General features: G+C 30.1%; 1 protein-coding gene across 1 annotated transcript in view; it reads right to left on the reverse strand.

Moving 5' to 3' along the window:
* Positions 1 to 6,870: 6,870 nt before the first annotated feature.
* The window catches only part of LOC108915930 (MAPK/MAK/MRK overlapping kinase-like), a gene marked incomplete at its 5' end in the record, with an annotated part of 10,701 nt that continues 5,232 nt past the window's right edge, over positions 6,871 to 12,339 (reverse strand). Inside the window, 2 exons of the mRNA XM_018722090.2 lie at positions 6,871 to 7,057; positions 11,921 to 12,240. Coding sequence (XP_018577606.2) covers positions 6,871 to 7,057; positions 11,921 to 12,240 — 507 coding nt within the window. The remainder of the gene's footprint in view (positions 7,058 to 11,920; positions 12,241 to 12,339) is intronic.

A 12,339-nucleotide genomic window follows, 5' to 3' on the forward strand; every position in this document is an offset into this window, starting at 1 on the left:
TTTAGAATTGAACACACTGGTTATTGAGACTAATATGGAGAAACATGGAAGAATATTTCTTTTTTGAATATTTAAGAAAAAAATTTGTTTACAGAAAAATTTATTTGATTTACTTGAACCATTTGTAAATTTGGTCAATTTGACCATTAATGTTCATTTATGACATTTCAGCTTAAAGGGAAAATATTAATTATCAAAAAATATTTGAAAAATTGTCTGTTGAGAAAAAATCAACGAGTTGTTATCTTATCAACTAACATTATAATAATTGAAAAGTGGTTTAATTTAATATATGTATAGATAAGGTGAAGGATGTGGTAGATTTTTATAAACATTTTGTAATTAAGTTTATATTGAATATGTTTTAAGTAGGAAACAGTGGGTTTCCCTCGTTCTTTAATTTTAAGATTAATTTTATTATCTTTAATTATATCCAACATGGAGGAAATACCAATTTTAATTTTAGAAGATATACAGGGTGTTTGGTAAGTCGATGCATTCCTTGCAGGAGGTTATAGTACAAGTGATTTGTGATACATTTTCTTAATATACCATATTCCGAAAACGCTTAGTTTCGGATCTACAGGGTGTTAAAATTTTAATAAAAAAATGCAAATTTAAAAATATTGCGGAAACCGCACAGAATATTATAATGCAATTTTAAAGGCTTTGACAGTTAACAACAATACATGTTTCATGATATTTTTAAAGAAAAAAATGATACGCCACTGATTTTTCTTAAAATAAAAATTATGTTTGAATTCCTTGTTCAATTTGGAAGAGAAAAGGTATCTTGTCTGTTTTTCTTATGACGCACCGTTTTCGAGTAAAAAAATTTAAATCGATTTATTGCATGGCATAATCCGGTTTCAATAATTTGAAAAATGGCAGAAATTATGCACTTAGTTTTTGTACCTACCAATTTTATTACAACACGTTATTACTAAAGTGACAGTTATTATTAATTTTGTCCAACAATGCCAAAAACGAGTGCACAGCCAATCTGCTAATTTCTGTTTAAGATAGTGAATAGTGAATCTAAAAACTGATAAATTTTTTTAGACTGATGTTAACTGTAAGGAGTAGTCATTTTTTGTAATAAAATTGGTACAAAAAAAAAATTGAGTACATTATTTCTGGTGTTTTTCAAATTATTGAAACCGGATTACGCCATACAAAAAATCGATTTTAATTTATTTACTGGAAAACGGTGCGTCATAAGAAAAACAGTCGATGTACCTTTTCTCTTCCAAATTGAACAAGGATTTCAAAAATAATTTTTATTTTAATAAAAATCAGTGACGTAGCATTTTTTTCGTTAAAAATATCCAGAGACGTACCTATGCGCACGCCACTGGTGAAACTGAAAACAATATTTTTATCGTAAAACGTGTGTTAACTGTCAAAGCCTGTAAAATTTCATTAAAATATTCTGAGCGGTTTCCGCAATATTTTTAAATTTGCATATTTTTATTAAAACTTTAACACCCTGTAGATCGGAAACTAAGCGTTTTCGGAATATGGTATATTAAGGAAATAGGTAATTTACTTTAGTACACCCTCTCCAATTTTCACAAAATTTTGTCTACCCTCCTATTTTCGATGGTGCTGAACACGAATCTGCAGTTTTTTTTGTGCGGTCGAACCCATTTTTTGAGAAAAATTTTTTTCAAAATTCTAACCTGGATATTTCAAATAACATTACGTAGAACTCTGTATATTTTATGTAGCTTTCAGAACATCTGTTATGAACAATTAACACTGTTCACGAAACACATTTTCGTAAATTGCAAGTAAAAAAATATGTATTTAATAAATAAAAATTTTGTAGTTTGAATCCGCCATTTGTAATTCGTGATGACAACATTGAGTTCCCCCACTCTCATTCATCTCTGTTCATCCCACATAAAGTTGTTATAATTTTATTTATTAAATACATACATATTTTTTTTAGTTCAAATTTGGGAAAACGTGTTTCTTAAACAATGTTGATTGTTTATTACAGATGTTCTGAAAGCTACATAAAATATACAGAGTTCTACGTAGTGTTATCTGAAATACTCAGGTTAGAATTTTGAAATTTTTTTTTCTCAAAAACTGGGTTCGACCGCACAAAAAACTTCAGATTCGTGTTCAGCACCATCGAAAATAGGGGGGTAGACAAAATTTTGTGAAAATTGGAGAGGGTGCCACTATAGTAAATAATTACCAGGAAATATATCACAAATCATTTGTACTATAACATCCTGCAAGGAATGCATCGACTTACCAAACACCCTGTATATCAAATACAAAACATTTCTAAATCTAAAATAAAGTGTTCCATTTGGCGTCAATAACAAAGTGAAATTAAACTAATGTCAGAATTTAAATGTATCCCTATATTTTGTTACTGTAACTTAAGAGAAAAGAATAAAGTGTTAATTTTTGTAGGCAGTTTATTGTTTATCCTCACTTTTCTTGTAAAATAGTAAAGCACATTTTAGACGATATGTTATAAGTACGAAGTTTTGTTTTGTAAATTTTAAATTTTAATAATATTTTATGTTTGTCGCATTTTTAAATATGTATACCTATAATAAATTGTACAATATCAACAATTTTACACCTCAATCACAATTGTTAAAAAAAATTACATTTTAAGCTAATTAATCTTTTTTCAATTATTTTTTTTAATGTGAACTCCAATTTAATGTTAACCAGTTTTAATTTGTTTTTTCTGCAGCTAATACCATGAAATATGATACAATTTAAAGATAAATGTTATGGGAAAGTTAATTGGCTTAAAATATCGATAATGCGAAAAATATGTAATTGAGCGTTTTATTGCCTAAAATTGTTTGAATCGTACAGGGTTATGAGGAAATGAAAGAGCCATACATTAAAGGTAGATTCCTTGGGTGAAAGTAATAATAATCATAGCCACACAAAAAAAAAGTTGTCTGTACTTTTCATGGGACATATGTTATCCGTAGTATTGTTGCCTCCTGATCACGAATCCGGTGTCAGAATTGAGCTATCACATCACATGAATTTCCTAACCTCAAAAAAACAGGTCAAAAATAGCAAAAATTTACGAATAAGCGCCAAGAAAAATACAAAAACATTTTTTTTTCTATATTCAAATGTTCATTTATATGGTTAAGACCACGCCGAACGTGAATCCGCGGTTAGAACTGATGGTTCTTTTTCTAACCTCAAATAAACGGATCAATATCAGATATCATGAATTTTCAAAAAATAAGATTCGCGCCAAATTTGGTATACGGGGGTTTTCGGGGTCGCTGATCACGGATACGGGGTCAATTTTGCGAAATTCAAGACGGCTGATCCAAGATGGCCGACCAAATTTTCGGTCAATTTTGCAAAATTCAAAATGGCCGAACAAATTTTCAAAAAATAACATTCGCGCCAAAGGTATACGGGGATTTTCGGAGTCGCTGATTACGGATCCGAGGTCAATTTTACAAAATTGAAGATGGCCGACCAAATTTTCAAAAAACAACACATTCGCGTCAAATTTGTTATACGGGGGTTTTCGGGGTCGCTTATTACGAATTCGAGGTCAGAATTGCGAAATTCATTTTGTAATATCTTTGTTTACTTTATAACCTGAGTACCCAATCAAGTTTTAACCTTCTTAAAGTACATAGGTATTTGATTAAATTTTTAAAAACGAAAACACCCGTATACCAAATTTGGCGCGAATGTTATTTTTTTAAAATTTGGTCGGCCATCTTGGATCCGCCATCTTGAATTTTGAAATATTGACCTCGGATCCGTGATCAGCAACCATATACCAAATTTGGCGCGAATCTGTCATTTTTTGAAAGTTTGTAATATCTGATTTTAAATGACCCGTTTTCTTAGGTTAGAAAAAGAACCATCAATTTTCACCGTGGATTCACGTTCGGCGGGGTCTTAACCATATAAATGAACATTTGAATATAGAAAATAAAATTTTTTTGTATATTTCTTAGCACTTTTTCTTGAATTTTTGCTATTTTTGACCTGTTTTTTGAGGTTAGGAAATTTCTGTGGATTAGATCAATTCTGACACCGGATTCGTGATCAGGAGGCAAAAATACTACAGATAATATATGTCGCATGAAAAGTACAGACAACTTTTTTTTGCGTGTGTGGCTGTGTAATCGATCAAATTACCTTAGTACATTTTTGCTTCGTTAAAAAGTTGTGGGTATCCAAAAAAACTTATTTTATTTCATTTTTGAAGATAACTCCGTTATTTTTTTTTACTTCAATTAAATTTTTATAGGGATCCGAGGATGAATGCAGGTCATTAAAAAAGTTTCCTTTGTTGGTAATGATTTTGAGAAAATACAATGTTTTTCAAAAAGTCACTTTATTGTAAAAAAAAAGATATATTATTAAATTTTAAATGTATTTTAAAGCTAATTCAAATAAATTCTAAAATTTTTCTAAAATTCTTATCGGATGAGGTCATTGTCATTACCAAATCAAAGAATATTGTTTAACTTTATCTGCTAGGATTTTTAGAAAAACTTGAATTTAGTTGAAAAAGCTTAATATCTTCAAAGTAAAGTGAAAATACTTGTTGCATGTTTCTAAAATTCATTGTTAAAAAAAAATTATCACTGCAATTCCACAATTGAATACTTGGAAGTCATTCTATCGAATTAATTTTCATTTTTTTGTTAGATTTGTATTTATTTTAAATATTGTTTTATAATTTAGAACCAACTTGTCTATTCAAATGTGAGTGCCGGATAGTGTTCCATAAAACATTTGGAGTTCTACAGTGTGTCCACGGATTGAGTGCATGTGGAGTGTAAATGACAAAAAATTTTCGAGTTGAAATTTGAACTTCTGGGCATCATCTCTGATTGGCCTTAAAGTAGAAAGTTGAAAAAATTAGTCCAATTAATTAATGTACAGGGTATTTACGAAGAATTTTCAAAAATTGTCACAAGTAAAGTACCTACTTACCTTTGTTTCTAAAAATGTCAAAAATATTTACTTAAGAAAGTTATTGAGAACTAAAAGTTATAACATATTGTCAATTTTCAATTTGATCGGCCAACTTTGTTTTTTTATTTTTCACAACCACAAAGTACCAATTTCTAATTATTTATTAGAGAAAAAAACGTAACTAACATAATAAACAAATAATATAATGGTTATTCAAATGTACTGCCACCAACCATTACACATCGCTTAGCGCGCTTAATGAATTCTGTGTAGGAATTTTGGATTTCTTGAATGGGGATGGCATTAATTGTATCTTTTATTCTTCATTTCAATTCAAATAAATTGTTATTCAACGGTGACCTATAGACTTTCTGCTTGAAATAGCCCCATAAATAAAAGTCCATTAGAGTTAAATCAGGACTTCTAGGAGGTCAAGAAATTGGGCCATTTCCAATCCACCGCCCAGAAAATTGACCATCTAGCCAAAAAATAAAGTTTGATCAAATTGAAAATTGACAATCTGTCATAACTTTTAGTTCTCAGTAACTTTCTTAAGAAAATATTTTTGATATTTTTAAAAACAAAGGTACTTTACTCTTGACAATTTTTGAAAATTCATTGTAAAAACACCCTGTGCATTAAATTAATTGGACAAATTCATTCTTTCAAGTTCTTAGTTTAAGGCCAAGTAGAGATGAAGCCCAGAAGTTCAAATTTCAACTTGAAAAATTTTTGCCATGTGCACTCAATCCGTACCACCACTGTATATGTATAAAAAAAAATTAAAACTACAAATTTAAAAAAATTGTGAGTTTAAATTAGTTCTAGTTGCAATCCATTTTTCTCTGAAACAATGCATCCTAAAAATAAAAGGAAGAGAAAACTATACTAAGGTAACTTGATCTAAATAATTTTCATTCAAAGAAGCTACCCTTGAAGTATAGCCCATTCGTTTCCCGACATTATGTCTTTACTTTGTCCACTTTTTCATACATAATCTATTTTTGCTTCCTACATTTAACTGCTAAAAATTGCAGAGGGTCATATGTTATACTGTTGTCACGATTTCATTTGTATTAAGTATACAATTTTTATATTTTTCTTAATAAACCCAAATATTGGAAAGTTTGTGTTTGTCTGTCCATATACATATTGAAAAAAATTTTTAAGCCCGAAAATAATACTAGCTGCCTCTTTTTCGATTTGAGAATACGCTAATTCGGCTGAATTTAACAATCGTGATGCAAAAGCAATCGGTCTTTCCGTATTATCATCATATATGTGACTCAAAGTAGCTCCCAGTGCCGTACTAGAAGCATCAACAGTTAATTTAATTTGTTTTGTAGGGTCATAATGTGCTAAAACAGTTGAAGACAATAAAATTTGTTTTGCTTTTTCAAAACTGTTGTTACAATCAACAGACCAATTCCATCTGGAATTTTTTTTTAAATAAATTATACAGAGGTTTTAACACATCAGCCGCATTTGGAACAAACTTGCAATAGAAATTTACTGCTCCAAGAAAAGATTTTAATTCCGTAATAGTTTTCGGTATTGCTATTTGTTTTATTGCTAGAACTCTATCATCTGAAGTATGCAAACCTTCTCTGTCAATTACATGCCCTAAATATTTAACTGATTTTTTAAAAAATTCACATTTCTTTCTTTACTAACCATAATCCCATAAGCCCATAATCATGAAGACGTTTAAATACTATTTCTAACCTATCCAAATGCTTTTGATCATTTTTCCCTGTTACTAAAATATCGTCAAGAAAGCAAACTACACCTGGCATAACAAACATTTGCTCCATGATATTTTGAAATATCGATGGTGCGGTTTTTATACCATAGGGTAAACGTTAATTATATTGTCATATAATATCAAAACTTTTTTTTATTGAAAGTGCTGTGGCAAAATTATGCATATCTAATCCCCGGACAAATTTTTTCTTTAACAGATTTATGCAATTTTGTGGTATTTTCATTATTTATTGTGTCCAACTTGTGCTGCCCCATTCTCCTTGGAAGAACAAACGATTTCGAATGAAGCTGCTTTATGGGAGTAGTCTTTACGTCCATATCACAGTTTACGGTATCTGTGTTGCTGAAACAGTACCACAATCGTTAGTTTTTTAATTCTTATAACAGAAAACGTGATAGTAAGGTACGTCAAATATAAAGAAGCCGATAATTTTAGAAACAAAAGTCTGAAATATCAAGTACTGTTTTTCCCTTCTATTGCCCGTTACACAGGGTGTCTCAGTTTTCTCTATAAGACTTCGGGAGCAAATAGTACAACGAAAAATAATGGTACTTTTATAAACTTATTTCGAAATCTCAACTGTTTTCGAGATATAGGGGGTTTATAGTTAAAAAAAAATCATTTACAGTAAATATATTCTGAAATAATAGATATTTGAACTAAATTCGGTGTATGTTATATTGGGTCAAGTTTCCATACAATACTGCAATATCAAAACTTTTGTGCAACCAGCGGCAGAGATATGGGAAACTCTTTTGACTATTTTATAAAACAAAAATAGTATGATTCTGTGCAAAATAATATTTGATTATATTTTTTTGAAAAAGCATGCCACTGGGAACAAAAAATACCTCACATTTTGTCGATATCTGTCTCTGGCATTTACGGCAAATTGGATTTCTTTTTCCTTTCAGACTACCCATATTCTGTACGCTAATGGGTTTTTTAAATTCCTGTTTCAACTAATCTAAGTAAAACATAAAGTAACATCCTTCGAATCAATAATATTATTTGATTAATACAAGAACTTCAAGAGAATCATTAATTGACCTGTTTTTTAGATTTTTCAAACATTTTTTACCGCCAGTAAATTTTTTCATGTGAATAACACCGTTAAATAAAATTTAAAGCAAAATTAAATGTAGGAAACAGCTTACAAAATATGAAATACACAAAAATTTAACTAAAAGGTTAATAACAAAATCACATAATAATTCAAAGCCAAAAATTAAATTAACAACAGATTAACTAACTAATAAATGATTATTGCCGCTACTAACAATATTGAATACATTACATAATTGGTGATCAAAATGGGCACAATTTGCCTCAATGCCCTGTAGGGTGTTAAAATATTTAATTGTATGCGCTGGAGCTGAACCCTGACTTTTAATTAGTCACATGCAGTTCTTAGGCGACATATTAATTGTTCCGCTGAATTTATTTGAACTTCATACACATAATTTATAATTATGCTCCATATGGATAAGTCCAGGGGAGTAAAATAATAGGGCCCTGTTTGGCAATCCATCTGTTACGGTAATTGACATTTAACTAGTTTTCAACTACCCTACCAGAATAAGCAGGAGCTCCATCTAATTGCAACCACATATTCCTCCTTAAGACTAAAGGTCTAGCATCAAATAAAAATCTTGCTCAAGAAATTGAAGAAAGCCTAATAAGTGCACTTTACTTGTAAATTAATGATTCTCTTGAAATTCTGGTAATAATCAAATAATAATATATTGATTCGAAAGATGCTACTTTATTTTTCATTTAAATTAAAAATCTAATTTATCATAAAACAGACAGATATTGACAAAATGTAAGAGGCATTTTTTGTTTCTATAGGCATGCTTTTTCATAAATTATTATTTTGCACAGAACCGTACTATTTTTTTTATAAAATAGTCAAATGGGTTTATCACATCTCTGCCAATGGTTGCGCAAAAGTCTTGATATTACAGCATTTTATGGAATATAGCTTACACTAAATTTAATTCTTCAAATACCTCTATTATTTCAGAAGATATTTACAGTAGAATAAATGTTTTTTGTTTTTTTAATTATTAACACCTGGTATCTCGAAAATGGTTTATATTTCGAAATAAGTTTATATGACAAAGTACCATTATTTTTCGTTGTACTATCTGCTGCCGAAGTTTCATAGATTAAAACTGAGATACTTCTCTGCATATCCTGGGCGAGTGCCCGGGATTTGCACACAGCAGAATAACGCTCCTTGGGAGACCTTATTTGGAACCCAAGGAACTGAGAGAAGTGTCAGCAAGGAAACTTTTGGACTTTGTCAAAAGGACAAAACTACTTGCTGAATAGGACTAGTAGTGGGACGCCTAATTAGCATGGCTGCGGGCCCATGGGACTTATTAGAACCAATAGTCCACGGGCCCACGTACAAAGAAAAAAATGATTACCAGCAAGCTGTAACTTTGCGTGTACGTGGTGACATTATGGTTGGTGACAACCAGCAAGTTGATTTTTCTTGGAGGGTTTAGTAATAAGATTTGAAATGAAAGTATCTTATTGCCCGACAAAATTCTTGAGAAGTTTTTGCAGTCCGACGCCCCGCAGATGTCGATTTAACGACAACATGGTTGGTTATAACCAGCTGTCGGACAAAAGCCTCCTTATTTAAAAAAATGCAATATTAATCTGAGAATTTAATTGTCCGACAAAATTATCGTTTTTTTTTGCTTGTCCGACAAAATTAAACGATAAAATTTTGCGATTTCAATACTTACACATGATGTAGAAGAAAAATTTATATTTAATAAAAAAAAATATAAAAAAAAAAAAATTGTGTAAAAAGCTCAAATTTCAAAATAAATATGACTAATTTAAATTTATTTTTTATACAGTTACAAAAAAATTGTATATATGCAATATCTGAACATTTAGAAAATTAATTTACACAACTAAAACTGCTGCATTTCAATCGTACCTTATTAAGTAGATAATGCAGAATAATATTGTTAAAACCGAATAGTAAATATTAAAAAATTTTAATTAATTTGTTATAAAATTATTGATTAATTATTTTTTTTTACTTTTTCACTTTTTCCTCTTGATTTATCATTTCCACAATTACACATACAAAACACTCCATGATTTACGAAATTTTTACCACGAGGCATGCACGAGACTGTGAACCATGTGCACGTACTTATAGGATATACACGGAGTGCGGTAGAAATTATTTTTTGGAGAACACTCACTTTCAACTTATGTATTAATGCAGTCTATGTGTGTGTGCACTTACCTGCTATGGGTAACATACCATTACTACGTTGGATTCCTTGAGAAAAGAAATAGAGAGAACGGGCGGTGGATTCAAAATATTTTTAAAATTGGTTTAATTGGTTTTTCAAGAACAAAACTATGTGTAAACTGTTTGTCAAAACAAAGACTGCAAATTTTAATTTAAAAAAACAGAAGCAAAAATTTATGCATTCATTTTACAGTTAACATTTTTTATAAAATAGTTACAACAGTTTATAAAATGAAATGTAAGTACATATAAGTTTTTTGAACAAAGATATCATTTTGATAGAGATTAATTAAATTAATTTTTATAGACATAATTACAGTAGAATTTCTATAATCCGGCACTTCAGTACACCGGCACGTCCAGTAATCCAGCGTTATTTTTTCGCACAAATTTTTTGGAGGATTTAAACTTAAAAAAAAGTGCTGGTCATAACATTCCATGTTTATGCCAGATTGACATGTTTTCCTGGAAATCACGGGAAAACTTACCACTGTTGAATTTTCCTCGTAGTCAAATCTTAGGAGACTCGTCAAACTTAAGCTGCACGCAAAGATACAGCTTGCTGGTAATCATTTTTTTTTTGTACATGGGCCCATGGACTACAACCACTAGGAAAGAAGAAGAAGAGGTACCCTGTATATGACAAACATTGAACAAAAGACAGGTAAAATATACCAGCATCAATAAAAACTTTTTGTAAAAGCTAAATCATTTCTCAAACTTTTGTATACGGAATATTTTCTTGTCAATGTCATAACTCCAAGAATGTGCTCCTTGGATTCTTAATGAAACAAAGTGTTATACGAAATAAGGGCATTGAAATTAAATCACATTTATTCAAATATCTCTGAAGTTATGTATCCTAGACTGATAAAAATTGTGTTTATAATACAATTACTAAAGGCAAATATTAAGTAAACTGGTTTTTAAATATGTCAACTATATTCCGCGGTCGAAATTATAGAGAGTGACTCATCGCTAGCTTTTGGACTAGTAAGGGGGATGAAGCGTGCCGGGAACGAAAATCCATTGGCGTGTCTGCGTAAAAAGCAACAAGATAAAGAAAATATTGAAAAAAGATAATAAAACATAACATCTAATATTTTTTACGGTTTGCTATAACCGGCACTTTGATCCATTTTAATTATTACAGCATTTTAAAATGTCCCAGTTGTGTTTTTTTAATTTATAAATTTATTATAGCCATGGAATTAGACCCCTCGTCTACGTTTATGCTATGACGTTTCTCAGGACGGCTAAATCAAATCCGTTTACACCCACTAAAAAAGCATTTCCCTATTCCCTACCAAGTGCAAAAGACAGAGATAGAATATAGATTGACGTTCAGTGTAACTCGGTCTATAGACGATTGTAGATTCTATCGATGTGCGTAGCGAGCGGCACAAAGATAAATAATATTGAACCATATAAAAATCATTTTATATTTTATACGCATTATGGTAATAGTTTTTTTTATAGTATGTCTGAGTCACTCTCTATAATTTCGACCGCAGAGTATAATGAGGGATACTGCCACTGAGAAACTCAGAAACTACTGTACATTTTCATATTCCAAGTTTCATCATCCGCCATCTCTGTAAATATGTATATGAATAAATGTTATTAAGGCTTTTTAGTCTTAAATATTCTGAAACTGCCGTATAAATTTTGTTAACAACCTGTTCAAAGATATAGTATGTGGGCTCTAAAAAAACAAGGTGAAATAATTCTTAGAATGTGGACGACAATTGTCAATGTTTGTAAACCCCTAGGGTTTACAAAAGTCCACTTGAGGTATGCTTAAATTATTAGCTTTGCCCTTAGTATCCATACAATTTTAGACAGAGAAAATTCATTTAAATTAGCTAAATAATACATTTAAAGGAAAATTATTTTTCTACTTCCTATTTATTTACCTCTTAGCTTTTAAGTGTTGGTTCTCGTGATTTTTCTTTACAGATTTGTTTCTTAAAACTTTATTAGGTTTCAAAATTGTTGGATTTTCTCCCATTGATTTTAGAACTTTATATTCTATTAATGGCAACGATGTATAATTACTAAAATTTATTTTGCGGGGACTTAACTGCTGCTGTGCATTATAATAAGGAATTTCAGTAGGTGTTTTAATGGAATTGTAACTACTACTTTTTTTACTACTTTGACTTTTTGTGCTCCCTTTACTGCTTTTTCTGGCTTCATCGGAATAATGTTCTCGTTTAAATATCTTTGGTTTTACCTAAAACACATTGAATAATTTAATTTTAAAACTATTTACATACAAATGAAATTTGGTACTATTTTCAATAATAGAGCCAATAGAGTCAATAAAAACAAA

The sequence above is a fragment of the Anoplophora glabripennis genome, unplaced genomic scaffold (genome assembly GCF_000390285.2).
Source record: "Anoplophora glabripennis isolate ALB-LARVAE unplaced genomic scaffold, Agla_2.0 scaffold1683, whole genome shotgun sequence".
NCBI lineage: Eukaryota > Metazoa > Arthropoda > Insecta > Coleoptera > Cerambycidae > Anoplophora > Anoplophora glabripennis.